Source organism: Pristiophorus japonicus, chromosome 12 (assembly GCF_044704955.1).
Source record: "Pristiophorus japonicus isolate sPriJap1 chromosome 12, sPriJap1.hap1, whole genome shotgun sequence".
Lineage (NCBI taxonomy): Eukaryota > Metazoa > Chordata > Chondrichthyes > Pristiophoridae > Pristiophorus > Pristiophorus japonicus.
In genome coordinates, this window is record NC_091988.1 from 112545280 (window position 1) to 112562950 (window position 17671).

General features: G+C 45.0%; 1 protein-coding gene across 3 annotated transcripts in view; it reads right to left on the reverse strand.

The window, feature by feature from the left end:
* The window catches only part of mst1 (macrophage stimulating 1), a 127267-nt gene that overhangs the window by 35348 nt on the left and 74248 nt on the right, over window positions 1-17671 (reverse strand). For 2 of the 3 annotated variants that reach the window (XM_070895861.1, XM_070895863.1), the window contains exons 10-12: window positions 10281-10411; window positions 8012-8114; window positions 1989-2125 (exon numbers count right to left, since the gene is read on the reverse strand). In XM_070895861.1, coding sequence (XP_070751962.1) covers window positions 1989-2125; window positions 8012-8114; window positions 10281-10411 — 371 coding nt within the window. The remainder of the gene's footprint in view (window positions 1-1988; window positions 2126-8011; window positions 8115-10280; window positions 10412-17671) is intronic. The other variant, XM_070895862.1, reaches the window with a different exon arrangement.

The following is a 17671-nucleotide window of genomic DNA, read 5'->3' on the forward strand; positions in this document are numbered from 1 at the left end:
TTCTTCATTAATCAACAACCATCTCATCTCAGGAATCAACCTGGTGAACTGTCTCCAATGCAAGTATATTCTTCCTTAAATAAGGAGACCAAAACTGTACGCAGTATTCTAGGTGTGGCTTCACCAATACCCTGTATAGTTGTAGCAGGACTTCCCTGCTTTTATACTCTATCCCCCTTGCAATAAAGGCCAACATTCCATTTGCCTTACTGAGTAGTTGCTGTACCTGCATACTAACTTTTTGTGTTTCATGCACAAGTACCCCCAGGTCCCTCTGTACTGCAGCATTTTGTAATTTTTCTCCATTTAAATAATAATTTGCTATTTTATTTTTTCTGCCAAAATGGAAATTCTGACACTTTCTCACATTATACTCCATCTGCCAATGTTTTGCCCACTCACTTAGCCTGTCTATATCCCTTTGCAGACTTTTTGTGTCCTCCTCACAACTTGCTTTCCCACCCATTTTGTATCATCAGCAAACTTGGCTACATTACACTCAGTCCCTTCATCCAAGTCATTAATATAGATTGTAAATAGTTGAGATCCCAGCACTGATCCCTGCAGCATCCCACTAGTTATTGTTTTCCAACCGGAAAATGACCCATTTATCCTGACTCCCTGTTTTCGGTTAGTTAGCCAATCCTCTATCCATGCTAATATATTATCCCCAACCCCGTGAACTTTTATCTTGTGTAGTAACCATTTATGTGGCACCTTATCAAATGCCTTCTGGAAATCCAAATACACTACATCCACTGGTTCCCCCTTATCCACCCTGCTCATTACATCCTCAAAGAACTCCAGCAAATTTGTCAAACATGATTTCCCTTTCATAAAACTATGCTGACTCTGCTTGACTGAATCATGCTTTTCCAAATTACCTGCTACAGCTTCCTTAATAATGGACTCTAGCATTTTCCCAACGACAGATGTTAAGCTAACTGATCTATAGTTTCCTGCTTTCTGTCTGCCTCCTTTTTTAAACAGGGGCATTGTATTTTCAGTTTTGGGACCTGCCCAGAATCCAGGGAATTTTGGTAAGAACATCAGAAATAAAAGCAGGAGTAGGCCATTTGGTCCCTTGAGCCTACTCCACCATTCAATAAGATCATGTCTGATCTGATCATGGACTCCACTTCCCCGCCTGCTCCCCATAACCCTTTACTCCCTTATCGCTCAAAAATCTGTATCTCCGCCTTAAATATATTCAAAGAACCAGCCTCCACAGCTCTTTGGGGTAGAGATTTCAACAGATTTACAACTCTCTAAGAGAAGAAATTTCTCCTCATCTCAGTTTTAAATGGGAGGCCCCTTATTCTGAGACTATGGCCCCTATTTTTAGTTTCCCCTATGAGTGGAAATATCCTCTCTGCATCCATCTTGTCGAGCCCCCTCATTATCTTATATGTTTCGATAAGATCACCTCTGATTCTTCTGAACTCCAATGAGTAGAGGCCCAACCTCCTCAACCTATCCTCATAAGTCAACCCCCTCATCTCCGGAATCAACCGAGTGAACCTTCTCTGAACAGCCTCCAATGCAAGTCTATCCTTCCTTAAATACGGAGACCAAAACTATACGTAGTACTCCAGGTGTGGCCTCACCCTGTACAGTTGTAGCAGGACTTCTCTGCTTTTATACTCTATCCCCTCCTTGTATTAAAGGCCAACATTCCATTTGCCTTCCTGATTACTTGCTGTACCTGCATACTAACGGTTTGTGTTTCATGCACAAGGACCCCCAGGTCCCTCTGTACTGCAGCAGGTTACAACCAACGCATCCACTATCTCTGCAGCCACTTCTTTTACGACTCTGTTGCTAAGCCCTGATAGATAATAATTATATTATTGTGAATGGCAATAATTTTATACATTTCAATATATAATTGCGAACAGCATGTGGTCACAGCTACCCCTGTATTGTGAACTGATGTTTGAATCTCTGATTCTCATTGAGCCTGTGAGTACCAACAATAGGTCTCTTACTGCAGGTGCTGATAGCACAATAATCCCAGTGCACTTTGGGATTGGTGGTGTAACACCAGGGTCCGTGACTGTCACCATCAGGGTTTCGGCAATAGTTTCTCAGAAGACCAGCTTCAGGATAGTTGTGAGGAGTGACTCTGTGGGGAAAGGTTTCGAGGAAACTGTCATTGCATTGGCACAAGCTGTACATGACACAAACTAAACATTCCTCCCAGTAATATACAGTAACCCTGAGATCTTCATTAAACCAGTCATATACACAGATCCTGAGATCTTCATTAAACCAGTCATATACACAGACTCTGAAAGTAACTGTAATCCCAGTCATATACACAGACTCTGAGTGTAACTGTAATCCCACTAATATCCCAACAGTGGATAGTCAAGGGGCTATAGAGGGGGAGGAACTTAACACAATCACAATCACTAAGGAGGTGGTACTCAGTAAGATAATGGAACTAAAGGCAGATAAATCCCCTGAACTTGATGGCTTGCATCCTAGGGTCTTAAGAGAAGTAGTGGCAGGGATTGTGGATGCATTGGTTGTAATTTACTAAAATTCCCTGGATTTTGGGGAGGTCCCAGCAGATTGGAAAACTGCAATTGTAATGTCCCTATTTAAAAAAGGAGGCAGACAAAAAGCAGGAAACTGTAAAGTTAGCCGAACATCTGTGGTTGGGAAAATGTTGGAGTCCATTATTAAAGATGCAGTAGCAGGACATTTGGAAAAGCAAAATTCGGTCAGGCAGAATCAGCATCGATTTATGAAGGGAAGTCATGTTTGACAAATTTGCTGGAAATTTTTGAGGATGTAACGAACAGAGTGGATAAAGGGGAACCAGTGGATGTGGTGTATTTAGACTTCCAGAAGGCATTTGACAAGGTGCCACATAAAAGGTTACTGCACAAGATAAAAGTTCACGGGATTAGCATGGATAGAGGATTGGCTAACTGACAGAAAACAGAGAGTCGGGATAAATGGCTCATTCCCTGATTGGCAACCAGTAATTAGTGGGGTGCTGTAGGGATCAGTGCTGGGACCTCAACTATTTACGATCTATATTAAAGACTTGGAGGATGGGACTGAGTGTAACTTAGCCAAGTTTGTTGACGATACAAAGATGGGAAGAAAAGCAATGTGTGAGGACACACAAAATCTGCAAAAGGACATAGACAGGCTAAGTGAGTGGGCAAAAATTTGGCAGATGGAGTATAATGTTGGAAAGTGTGAGGTCATGCACTTTGGCAGAAAAAAATCAAAGAGCAAACTTTTGCCCACTTACTCAGCCTGTCTATGTCCTTTTGCAGATTGTGTGTGCCCTCCTCACATATTGCTTTTCTTCCCATCTTTGTATCATCAGCAAACTTGACTACGTTACACTCAGTCCCTTCTTCCAAATCGTTAATATTGATTGTAAATAGTTGAGGTCCCTACGGCACCCCACTAGTTACTGGTTGCCAATCAGGGAATGAACCATTTATCCCGACTCTCTGTTTTCTGTTAGTTAGCCAATCCTCTATCCATGCTAATATATTACCCCCGATCCCGTGAACTTTTATCTAGTGCAGTAACCTTTTATGTTAATGTTATATTATTTAAATGGAGAAAGATTGCAAAGTGCTGCAGTACAACGGAACCTGGGGGTACTTTGGATGAAACACAAAAGGATAGTGTGCAGGTACAGCAAGTGATGAGGACGGCCAATGGAATCTTGGCATTTATTGCAAAGGGGATGGAGTATAAAAGCAGGGAAGTCTTGCTACAGCTATACTGAGTATTGGTGAGGCCACACCTGGAATACTGCGTGCAATTTTGGTTTCCATATTTACAAAAGGATATACTTGCTTTGGAGGCAGTTCAGAGAAGGTTCACTAGGTTGATTCTGCAGATGAGGTGGTTGACTTATGAAGAAAGGTTGAATAGGTTGGGCCTCTACTCATTGGAATTCAGAAGAATGAGAGGTGATCTTATCGAAACGTATAAGATAATGAGGGGGCTTGACAAGGTGGATGCAGAGAGAATGTTTCCACTGATGGGAGAGAATAGAACTAGAAGGCATGATCTTAGAATAAGGGTCCGTCCATTTAAAATTGACATGAGGAGAAATTTCTTCTCTCAGAGGGTTGTAAATCTGTGGAATTCGTTGCCTCAGACAGCTGAGGAATCTGGGACATTGAATAAATTTAAGACAGAAATAGACAGTTTCTTAAACGATAAGGGGATAAAGGGTTATGGGGAGCAGGCGGGGAAATGGAGCTGAGTCCATGATCAGATCAGCCACGATCTTTTGAATGACGGAGCAGGTTCGATGGGCCGTATATACTCCTGCTCCTATTTCTTATGTTCTTATGTAATATGCAGACTCTGAGATTAACTGTAATACAAGTACAGGTGCAGCGTTGAAAATCTGGAGTTCCGGAATCCGGACTCTGGGACAATTGGTGGCGGGGTCGTCCGGAATCTGTAAAATGTTCCGGAATCTGGACCCGCCAACCATGCCGACCTCGAGGCCCCTCAACTGCCTGACCTCGAACCTCGCATCCACTCGCCGCCACTGCCCTTACCTCAGGGCCTCCTTGTCGGCTGGCCCGAACAACTCTTCCTCTCCAGCCCGCCTGAACACCTCCTCCGCAACGGGGCCCCGCCCAACAACCCATTGACGGAGCCAGACGGCCCGGACATCTCCTCGGTGGGGACCCACCCCTCACCTTTGTGACGTTCTGAAATCCAGAAATACCCGAACCTGGGCTAGGGTATTTCTGGATTTGTGACATCAGAACGACGATTGAAAATCCGGAAAAGCCCAGAATCCGGTACGGCCTTGGTCCCGAGGTTTCCAGATTCTCGACACTGCATCTGTAATGCTCACAGACCTTGCGATTAACTGGAATAAGAACATAAGAAATAGGAGTAGGAGTAGACCATTCGGCCCCGCGAGCCTGCTCCGCCATTTAATAAGATTATGGTTGATCTTCTAACTCAACTTTCCTGCATTACCCCATATCCCTTGATTCCCTTAATATCTAAACATCTATCTCGGTCTTGAATATACTCAAAGACTGAGCTTCCACAGCCCTTTGGGGTAGAGAATTCCAAAGATTCACCACCCTCTGCATGAAGAGGTTTCTCCTCAGCTCGGTCCCAAATGGCCAATCACTTATTCTGACATTGTGACCCCTGGTTCTAGACTCCCCAGCCAGAGGAATCATCCTCCCTGCATCTACCCTGTCAAGCCCTGTAAGAATTTTGTATGTTTCTCTCATTCTGCGGCCGCAGACGTGACTTTAGGATGGTATGTTGCCTCCTTGGTGCCAGGGTCAAGGATATCACTGAGCGGCTGCAGAGCATTCTCGGAGGAGAGGGTGAACAGCTAGAGGTCGTGGTCCATAACGGGACCAATGACATAGGTAGAAAGAGGGATGAGGTCCTGCAGTCAGAGCTTAGGGAGCTAGGAGAGAGATTAAAAAGCAGGAGAAGATGTAAAAGAAAAGAAAGCCATCCGTGGCTAACGAACGAAATACAGGACGGTATCCAATTTAAATAAGGGCAAACAAAGTGGCCAAAACTAGTGGGAGGACAGAAGATTGGGAAGCTTTTAAAAGCCAGCAAAGAATGACAAAAAAAAAGGATTAAGAAAAGGAAGATAGACTATGAAATTTATAATGTTGGATAGTATGAGGTTATGCACTTTGGCAGAAAAAAAATCAAAGAGCAAGTTATTATGTCAATGGAGAAAAATTGCAAAGCGCTGCATAACAGCGGGACCTGGGGGTACTTGTGCATCAAACACAAAAGGTTAGTATGCAGGTACAGCAAGTGATGAGGAAGGCCAATGGAATCTAGGCCTTTATTGCCAAGGGGATGGAGTATGAAAGCAGGGAAGTCCTGCTACAGTTATATAGGGTATTGGTGAGGCCACAACTGGAATACTATGTACAGTTTTGGTTTCCATATTTACAAAAGGATATACTTGCTTTGGAGGTAGTTCAGAGAAGGTTCACTAGGTTGATTCCGTAGTTGAGGGGGTTGACATATGAGGAAAGGTTGAGTAGGTTGGGCCTCTACTCATTGGAATTCAGAAGAATGAGATGTGATCTTATCAAAATGTATAAGATTATGAGGGGGCTTGACAAGGTGGATGTAGAGAGGGTATTTCCACTGATAGGGGAGACTAGAATTAGATGGGATAATCTTAGAATAAGGGGCCACCCATTTAAAACTGAGATGAGGAGGAATTTCTTCTCTCAGAGGGTTGTAAATCTATGGAATTCGCTGCCTCAGAGAGCTGTGGAAGCTTGGTCATTGAATAAATTTAAGACAGAGATAGACGGTTTCTTAACCGATAAGGGAAAAAGGGGTTATGGGGAGTGGGCAGGGAAGTGGACCTGAGTCTATGATCGGATCAGCCATGATCTTATTAAATGGCGGAGCAGGCTCAAGGGGCCGTATGGTCTACTCCTGTTCCTATTTTTTATGTTCTTATGAAGTGGTAGCAGGACATTTAGAAAATCCTAATACAGTCAAACAGAGTCAGCATGGTTTTATGAAAGGGCAATCATGTTTGACAAACTTGCTGGATTTCTTTGATAAAATGAGCAGGGTGAATAAAGGGAACCATTGGATGTCGTGTATTTGGATTTCCAGAAGGCATTCGATAAGGTGCCACATAAAAGGTTACTGCACAAGATAAGAGCTCACGGGGTTAGGGGTAATATATTCGCATGGATAGAGGATTGGCTAACTAACAGAAAACAGAGTGTCGGGATAAATGGTCATTTTCAGGTTGGCAAAGAGATCGGTGCTGTGGCCTCAACTATTTACAATCTATATTAATGACTTGGATGAAGGGACTGAGTGTAATGTAGCCAAGTTTGCTGATGATACAAAGATGGGTGGGAAAGCAAGTTGTGAGAAGGACGCCAAGAATCTGCAAAGGGATATAGACAGGCTAAGTGAGTGGGCAAACATTTGTCAGATGGAGAATAATGTGGGAAAATGTGAGGTTATCCACTTTGGTAGGAAAAATAAAAAAGCAGAATAAAAGGAGAGATTAGAAAATGCTGCGGTACAGAGGGATCTGGGGGTCCTTGTGCATGAAACACAAAAAGTTAGCAAGCAGGTACAGCAAGTTACTAGGAAGGCAAATGGAATATTGGCCTTTATTGCAAGGGGGATGAACTATATAAAAGTAGGGAAGTTCTGCTACAACTGTATAGGGCGTTGGTGAAACCACACCTGGAGTACTGCGCATAGTTTTGGTCTCCTTATTTAAGGGGGGATTGGAGGCAGTTCAGATCAGGTTCATGAGATTGATTCCTGAGATGAGGGGGTTGTCTTTTGAAGAAAGCATGAGCAGGTTGGGCCTATTCTCATTAGAGTTTAGAAGAATGAAGTGATCTTATTGAAACGTATAAAATTTTGAGGGGGCTTGACAGGGTAGATGCAGAGAGGATGTTTCCCCTCATGGGGGATTCTAGAACTAGGGGGCATAGTTTCAGAATAAGGGGTCATCCATTTAAAACTGAGATGAGGAGAAATTTCTTCTCTCTGAGGGTTGTAAATCTGTGGAATTTTCTGCCCCAGAGGGCTGTGGAGGCTAGGTCATTGAATATATTTAAGGTGGAAATAGACAGATTTTTGAACGATAAGGGAGGCAAGGGTTATGGGGAGCGAGGAAGTAGAGTTGAGGCCAATATCAGATCAGCCTTGATCTTATTGAATGGAGGAGCAGGCTCGAGGGGCCAAATGGCCGACACCTGTTACTATTTCTTATGTCCTTATTCTTCTAAACTCTAGAGAATATAGTCCTAGTCTAGTCAATCTCTCTTCATAGGATAATCCCCCCATCCCAGGAATCAGTCTGGTGAACCTTTGTTGCACTCCCTCTATGGCAAGTATAATCCCAGTAATATACACATACCCTGAGATTAACACTAATCCCAGTAATAAAGAGACACCCAAAATTATTCCCTAATCCAAATCACTGGCTCTCAGTGTTTTTAACCATGAGAAGGTAACATACCGTGGGATGTGAGGATGATTGGTGTCCCATCTCTGGCATGGGATTCCCTTCCTAGTTTTATTGACAACTCCTCTGTACGTTGTCCCATTTCCATCGTAACATTCTGTGAAGTGACAAGGTTCAGTGTAAATTGGCTATTCCTGCTCCTATTTGGGAACAATTATGAGGGCAGTTGCCGTTGAGGAGCCTGTACCATTACTAAAAAAAGGAAGACTTGATCAGTGTGCTCACAGTCACTGTGCACACGGTTACTGTGCGAGTCTCCCCCACTGGGAGCCACATTTCTTAATGTTGGCTCTTTATGGGTCGAAATTGGGTACTGCCGTTTTTGAGGCGTGTCACCGCCTGAGTGATGATTTTACCGCCAGGTGTTAGGTGCAGGCTCAAAGTCCTAAATTCAGTTTTTACACCCAAAGATGAGAGAGCAACACTTAAAAAGTGCCGTTACACACTCATCCTCAGGAAGGAGTTCAGGAGGCCAATTGAATCACACATACTTCCCCACTCTTAAAACTAATGGAAACATGCAGGAATAAATAAAGAGAAAAGTGTACCTTCCTTTCTGGGCAATTCTGCCAGAGAATCGCTCTTTAAGATCGCGACAGAGACGTCAAAGAAGCGTTGTACGCTGGATGACATCACCACGCGGGTGGCGTTAGCTGGTGCAGCGTTGCCTCTTGGCGCCTCTGCCAAAGAGCCGACTCAATTTAGGTAGTCGCCACTTACCGACGACAGTAGGCCTTTGCCGCCCGTTTGCAGCCTACCACTGTAACGGGCAGCGTACAAAACCCAATTTCGACCCCAGTCCCAGTGATTTAGTGGGTAAAGAAGCTGTGCATATGAAGAATGTCCCCAGCTGAATCATCACACTCTGCCTGGGCAACAGCAGGGAATCTTCACTTAGCTCCAGTGCCCCTACACGGAGGTAGGGTGAGAATCAGGCACCATTTCTGCACCTTCACACACTTTCTCCAACTCTGTTGCATCTGTTATAACGATGCCACCTTCCATACAGATGCTTCTGATATGTGTTCCTTTTTCCTCAACCGAGGATTCCCTCTGCCATAGCTGTCAGCGCCCTCAACCGTGTCCGTTCTATTTCCTGCATTTCTGCTCTCACCCCTTCCCCCCCTCCCAGAACCATGATAAGGGTTCCCTTTGTCCACACATTTCACCCCATCAGCCTCCAGATTCAACACATCATTCTCCGCTATTTCCACCACCTCTAGCATGATCCCACCAATCTTCCCCTCCCCTTTTCTTTCAGCATTCCTAAGGGACCGTTCCCTTCAAGACACCCTAGCCCACTCCTCACCGCCAGCACCCCCTCCCCTTCCCGTGCAAGCACAGGAATGCAGCATCTCCCTTTTTACCTCCTCCCTTCCCACTGTCCAGGGCCCAATCACTCCTTCTAGGTGAAACAGCGATTTACTTGTACTTCTTGCAATTTAATATACTGTATTCGCTGCTCACGATGTGGTCTCCTCTACATTGGGGAGACCAAACGCAGATTGGGTGACTGCTTTGCGGAACACCTCCGTTCAGTCCGTAAGAGTGACCCTTAGCTTCCGGCCATCTGTCACTTTAATTCTCCAGATCACTTCCACTCAGACCTCTCCATCCTTGGCCTTCTACAGCTCAATTAAGCTCGAGGAACAGCACCTATTAGACACTTTAAAGCCTTCCAGACTCAACACGGAGTTCAACAATTTCAGGTCATAATCTCTGCCTCCATTTTGTCAGATGGCAGATGTTGCTGATGATTCTGATGTTCCCATTTACCCCTCCTCCAGACCCCTCTTTTGTTTCTTCACTTGTTCCATTAGCATCTCCTTTCGCCTTGCACCATCCTCCCTTTTGTCATTTAATCTCACTGCCTTCCACCCTATCACAGACCTTCCCTATTGTTCTTTCCTCCCATATTCCTTACCCTGCCTTTGTACTTGCTTAAAACCTGTTACATCCCTAACCTTTTCCAGTTCTAACGAAGGGTCATCGACCTGAAATGTTAACTCTGTTTCTCTCTCCACAGATGCTGCCTGACCTGCTGAGTATTTCCAGTATTTTCTGTTTTAATTGCAGATTTCCAGCATTTTGCTTTTATACCATTTCTACACCTGATCACTATCCAGTGACCTCTGCTGGATGGGGACATCACATGAGGTCTGAATTGCCCTACAAGGCTTAATGGCTGTCCAGGCTCTCTCTCACACCACCCACAATAATAGATAAATGCTTCAGTACTTTTAGAACACTCTGATCATATTACCTTCAGATTCAATGTCATCTTCACAGCGTTTGAGCTGCAGGCATAAGGCAGTCCGGACTCCAGGATCTGTTGTGAAGCACCAAGGAGCTTCTGACCCATCAGGATTCCGGCAGTAATTCTTCTCCAGCCCCCTGTAACAACAGATGAGATACTGGGCTAGAACTTCCACACGTAGTCGATTAACGGACCACAAATGGAGTGCACAATATAAATATGCAACAAAGAATCAAGAAGAAAGAATTTACTTTTATATGGTGCCTTTCATGACCTCAGGACATCCCAAACTGCTTAAGAGACCATTAAATACTTTTTAAAAATTACTATTGTAATGTAGAAACTGTGGCAGCCAAGATCCCACAAACAGTCATGAGATAATGACCAGATAATCTGCTTTGTAGTGATGTTGATTGAGGGGTAAATATTGGCCATAACATCGGGGAGAACTCCCCTGTACTTCTTCAAATAGTGCCATGGGATCTTTCACGTCCACCCAAGAGGGCTCGTTTTAACATATCATCTGAAAGACGGCACTTCCAACAGTGCAGCACTCCCTCCGTACTGCACTGGAGTGCCAGCCTGGATTATGTGCTGGATTAAGTAAATCTCTGGAATGGGACTTGAACCCACCCTTCTGACTGAGATGAGAGGTCTATCAATTGAGCCATGGCTGAAACAAACACGAGGAACCATCTGTTTGAACAGTGCCACAGAGTGGTGGTGAATGGGTTTCACAATAGACACTGACACAAAGAAGTAGGTAATGGCTTTAGCAGTACACATTGCTACAGAGAAATAGCTAATGGATTTAACAGCAAACAACACTACAGAGAGGGGCTTATGGGTTTAACTGAATGTTTCCTTATATTAAAACAGTGACTGTAATGTATGCACCTGTGAGTAGAGCTGTTGAATTGGGAGCGGCTTAGCCAGTCAAGTGATGTTCACAAGACTCAATAAAACCCCAGCCAGTTGGGTTCGGAGGATTCACGGTGAGGCAGGTGGTTGTGAGTCTGGTGGATGAACTGGTAATGTGTAGTATGATAGTTAGACCTTTCGTTAATAAACCAAATAGTTCTTAGTAGCAATGTGTTGCTATGAATTCGTAAGCAATGAACCTATGAAGTAAATACATTACAGTGACTATTCCTCAAATGTACTTCATTGGTTGTGAAGTGCGTTAGAATGTCCTGAGGATGCAAAGGCGCTATATCAATGGACCAGAACTCGCTTGAATTCCGATACTACCGATGAACGCCATCTGTTGGACCGTTGCAATCCCAGACCCTCGAGTGGCGAGTTTAGTCCAACGTTTCCTGGAGAACTGATTAGAACATGTCACAGCGAGCGTTGCAGCAAATCAGGATTGGCACAGCCGATGGATTAGTCCCAGTAACTGAATTACAGTTTAAAGATTTAACAGCAGCGTTATTTGAGAACTTTGAGTACACGAGTGACCTCTGTTTTCGGCCTCCAAAAATCTGACAGCAAAAGGCTGCCTCTGTGTAGTAAACACTGCCACATTGAGACAGCTACTGATACAGAGACAGATAGTGGGTACAGACATTGACTATGATGATATGTTGGCCTTCATTGCAAGAGGATTTGAGTACAAGAGCAAGGATGTCTTACTACAGTTATACAGGGCCTTGGTGAGACCGCACCTGGAGTATTGTGTGCAGTTTTGGTCTTCTTACCTAAGAAAGGATATACTTGCCATAGAGGAAGTGCAGCGAAGGTTCACCAGACTGATTCCTGGGATGGCAGGATTGTCGTATGAGGAGAGATTGGGTCGACTCGGCCTGTATTCACTAAAGTTTAGAAGAATGAGAGAGGATCTCATTGAAACGTTTAAAATTCTGACTGGGTTGGATAGACTGGATGCGGGGAGAATGCTTCCCCTGGCTGGGAAGTCTAGAACAAGGGGTCACCGTCTCAGGATATAGGGTAGGAAATTTAGGACCGAGATGAGGAGAAATGTTGTCACGCAGAGGGTAGTGAACCTGTGGAATTCTCTACCACAGAAGGCTGTGGAGGCCAAGTCACTGAATATATTTAAGAGGAAGATAAATAGAAACAAAAGGCATCAAGGGGTATGGGGAAAAAGCGGGAATATGGTGTTGAGATAGAAGATCAGCCATGATCATATTGAATGGCGGTGCAGACTCGAAGGGCCGAATGGCCTACTACTGCTCCTATTTTCTATATTTCTATATTTCTAATGGATTTAGCAGACAACAATGTTATACAGAGCGAGCCAATAACAATAACTTGCATTTATATAGTGCCTTTAACGTAGTGAAACATCCCAAGGCGCTTCACAGGAGTATTATGCAATAAAAAATTTGACACCGAACCGCATAAGTAGAAATTAATGCAGATGACTAAAAGCTTGGTCAAAGAGGTATATTTTAAGGAGCATCTTGAAGCAGGAAAGAGATGTAGAGAAGTGGAGAGGTTTAGTCAAGGAGTTCCAGAGCTTGGGGCCTAGGCAACAGAAGGCACGACCACCAATGGTTGAGCGATTATAATCAGGGATGCTCCGGAGGGCAGAATTAGAGGACCGCAGACACCTCGCGGGGTTGTGTGGCTGGAGGAGATTACAGAAATAGGGAGGGGCAAGGCCATGGAGGGATCTGAAAATAAGGATGAGAATTTTGAAATCGAGGCATTGCTTAACCAGAAGCCAATGTAGGTCAGCAAGCACAGAAGTGATGAGTGAGCGGGACTTGGTGCGAGTTAGGACACAGGCAGCCGAGTTTTGGATCAGCTCTAGTTTATGTAGGCTAGAATATGGGAGGCCAGCCAAGAGTACGTTGGAATAGTCAAGTCTAGAGGTAACAAAGGCACGGATGAGGGCTTCAGCAGCGGATGAGCTGAGGCAAGGGCAGAGGCGGGCGATGTTACAGAGGTGGAAATAGGTAGTCTCAGTTATGCTGCAGATATGTGGTCGAAAACTCATTTTAGCGTCAAATATGACACCAAGGTTGCGAACAGGCTGGCTCAGCCTCAGACAGAAGTTGGAGAGAGGGATGTAGTCAGTGGCTAGGGAACGGAGTTTGTGACAGAGACCGAAAACAATGGCTTTGGTCTTCCCAATATTCAATTGGAGAAAATTTCTGGTCATCCAGAACTGGATGTCGGACAAACAGTCTGACAATTTAGAGATAGTGGAGGGGTCGAGAGAAGTGGTAGTGAGGTAGAGCTGGGTGTGATCAGCATACATGTGGAAACTGATACTGTGTTTCCGGATGATGTTGCCAAGGGGCAACATGTAGATGAGAAACAGGAGGGGGCCAAGGATAGATCCTTGGGGGACACCAGAAGTAACGATGCGGGAGCAGGAAGCGAATACGTTGCAAGTGATTCTCTGGCTAAGATTATATAGATAAGACTGGAATCAGGCGAGTGCAGTCCTACCCAGCTGGACGACGGTGGAGAGACGTTGGAGAAGGATAGAGTGGTCAACTGTTTCAAAGGCCGCTGACAGGTCGAAATGGATGAGGAGGGATAGTTTGCTTTGGTCACAGTCACAAAAGATGTCATTTGCGATTTTGAGGAGAGCCGTTTCGGTATTGTGGCAGGCACGAAACCGGATTGTAGGGATTTAAACATGGAGTTGTGGGAAAGATGGTCACGGATTTTGGAGGCGACAACACGTTCAAGGACTTTGGAAAGGAAAGAGAGGAGGTGGGGCGATAGAACACAAGAAATAGGATCAGGAGTAGGCCATTTGACCCCTTGAGCCTGCTCCGCCATTTAATAAGATCATGTCTGATCTGATCATGGACTCAGCTCCACTTGCCCGCCCGCTCCCCATAACCCTTTATTCCCTTATCGCTCATAAATCTGTCTATCTCTGCCTTAAATATATTCAATGACCCAGCCTCCACAGCTCTCTGGGGCAGAGAATTCCATAGATTTGCAACCCTCTGAGAGAAGAAATTCCTCCTCATCTCAGTTTTAAATGGGCGGCCCCTTATTCTGAGACGATGCCCCCTAGTTTTAGCTTCCCCTATGAGTGGAAATATCCTCTCTGCATCCATCTTGTCCAGCCCTCTCATTATCTTATATGTTTCGATAAGATCACCCCTCATTCTTCTGAAATCCAATGAGTATAGACCCAGCTTACTCAACCTATCTTTATAAGTCAACCCCCTCATCTCCAGAATCAACCTAGTGAACCTTCTCTGCCTCCAATGCAAGTATATCCTTTCTTAAATATGGAGACCAAAACTGCATGCAGTACTCCAGGTGTGGCCTCACCAATACCCTGTACAGTTGTAGCAGGACTTCTCTGATTTTATACTCTATTCCCCCTTGCAATAAAGGCCAACATTCCATTTGCCTTCCTGATTACTTGCTGTACCTGCATACTAACTTTTTGTGTTTCATGCACAAGGACTCCCAGGTCTATCTATACTGAAGCACTTTGCAATTTTTCTCCATTAAAATTATAATCTGCTTTTCTATTATTTCTGCCAAAGTGGATAATCTCACATTTTCCAACATTATACTCCATCTACCACTCACTTAGCCTGTCTATATCCCTTTACAGGTTTTTTGTGTCCTCCTCACAATTTGCTTTTCCACCCATCTTTGTATCGTCAGCAAATTTGGTTTCATTACACTCGGTCCCTTCATCCAAATCATTAATATAGATTGTAAATAATAGAGGCCCCAGCACCGATCCCTGTGGCACCCCACTAGTCACTGTTTGCCAACTAGACAAACAGTTTGCAAGGAATCGAGGGTTGGTGTTTTGAGGAGAGGGGTGATGACGGCAGATTTGAGGGAGAGGGGGACAGTACCTGAGGAGAGAGAACCGCTAACAATGTCAGCTAACATGGGAGCCAGGATGGGTACAGACAGGGACTAATGGGTTTAACAGACAACACTGTTAGACAGAGACACTTAATAGGTAGAGAGGGGTTAACAGATATGGAGAGAGACGGAGGAACACACAGCAGTCTACCTGCTTCAGCCTGTGTACTAGCAAAGACTGCCCCCTGCAGCCTGGCAGGAATACTGCTATGCATTACATGAGGTGACTTTTTTTTATTAATACGGCATTTTTCACAACCACAGGACAGTCCAAAGTCCATAGGGCTAGTATTTGCCCAAATAACAATATCACCGTTTTTTGATGTTATTCCCAAAATAACGCCAAAAAATAAACACGTAAAATTTACCAAACATTTTATAACGTTTGGCGAAGTGTTAAGAAAACGTCATTTTTAACAGCAAAAATTAACTTTTCTGCGATTAAAAAAAAACACCTGTTCTGTGCATGCGCGAGAAAAAAAATTCACCCATTTTTCACGTGTTGGGTGTGCTCGCACATGCGCAGTACATTTCCAGGACTGAATCAGCCATTTTTAAAGGGGAGTTAAAGTTCCAGGAGGACCCTCATGAGGACCCATCACCCATGCTCCATACCTCAACACAGGTGCTACAAGAACAAAAATGCAACATGATTTGGGAAGGAAGTGGGTTTGGATGTTTACCCAGGACGCAAATGAGGCCCTGGTAGGCGCTGGAGAGAGAGGGTGGGGCCAGATTGGAAACAAGGGTAAAGGGAAACTGCGCCCCTCTGCAATGGCGGAAGCGTGAAAACGTTTGGCTGAGCAGGTTCCCTCTGTGGACTCCGTCATGAGGACCCATCACCCATGCAGGAAGAGGCGGCATGACCTTTGCGGGACAACCAGAGTGAGTAATGTTTTTATTTATGCACTCCAATTACTAAATTGTAAATGTGACACATCTTGGTGTCGCTAGGCTTCTGATCGTCACACATTATAAAGACTGCTTTTTTTCTGCACTGCACTTCGATGTTTTTGTGATGAACAACATTCAAGTAAAGGGACATTAAACAGATCACTTAATTAAATGCACACAGTATGGTATAAGTGCTTTGATGACTATCTGTGTGTGCCACAACTGAAGGCCCCTCTCTTAAAAATTTATCTTGCCCTCTTTGCAGAAAAAGCCGTTCCATAATCGGCGAAAGCAGCGGAAAACTGGTGGGGGTCCGGCAACACTGGTCCCACTCACTCAGCTGGAAAGTCGTGTGGCAGGTGTGATTGGTGCGTCGCGGAGATCGACTACCCGTGCGGATGCTGAGCCCGTGTTCGAGAGTGACAGTAAGTCCTGCAAAATCCACAGTCTGGGTTGACTCAATGTTAAGTACTGTGTGGGCTAGGCTTCGGTTTATGCAATGTACTGTCTGTCAGTCGTCATGGTCCTTCAAATGAGCCTGCGCTATGTGAGCCTACTCATGTTACCGTGCCCCCTTCCCTGCTGCTAACCAGTCATCTGTTCTTTTATATTTTGCAGATGATTCAGAAACATCCAATAATGGAGATGACCCCTCCAGCTTGCCAGAAGCGGCATTGAAGGACACCAACCTCAGCCATCCTGACGAACCTCCACAGGAGGAGGAGGAACAAATGGATACAGTGGTGGTGGGGCGGGGTGGGGAGGGGGGGGGAGTGTTGTTGTTAAGTGTGGAAGAGGGCACGCAGGCATTAAGGCCTTCATCTACAGCCAGAAGTACGGAGGAGAGGGGGGTGAACCGAGACATTCCCAGGTTACACAACATCCCAGCTCGCAGGTCCCAGTAGGTTTCAGCAAAGCACACCCAGGGCAGCAGCAGGCCGTCTGCTGTCTGTGCGGAGGCAGCGGAGGCAAGACCGCTCTGCCGAAATGCAGGCTGAATGGGAAGCAGTAGAATTGATGGGAATGATTGGGGAGTGTCTAGCTCACCAAATCGTTCCTCGAGGCCATAGGTGGGATCTCGGGAAACATCGCAGCACTATCTGCTGACATCAGGGAGGGAATGTCGGGAGCCATAGCAGCACTATCTGCTGACATTAATGAGGACATGTCACAGACAGTAGCTGCAACGCGCGACAACACCGAGGCTGTCAATGCCCAGCGGCAATTGACGGTCTCGACTGATGCCACTTCAATCCCCAGACCAACCTTACCAGTCAGTGTTCAGGTTGAGCAACAGGATGAGCACTCCAAAGCCGGGACTTCCACAGCCTCAGCTGCGCGAGGGCTTCCATTGTCATCTCCTTTGTCTGTCCCCCAACAAGCACAGTGCCCTTCCCGCAATGCTAATTAAAAACAGCCTCGAGTCACCGGGACTAGGGGCAAACCTGCGGTTACAGGCAAGACTAATGCCAAGGGCAAGGGGGGGCAGGGAGGGGAGAGGTGGCTGCAGCTGAAGTTTGGATGCTGCTGTGGTTCTTGTTGTTGTTGTTTTGCTGTTTTTTTGTTCTTCTTTTGTTGTTGTTGTGTTTGGTTGTTTGCTTTATTGTTATTTAAGTGACGTTAATTTAAAAGTTTCATATAATACTAACATTTTTTTATCAAAGTTAAGAAAGTTG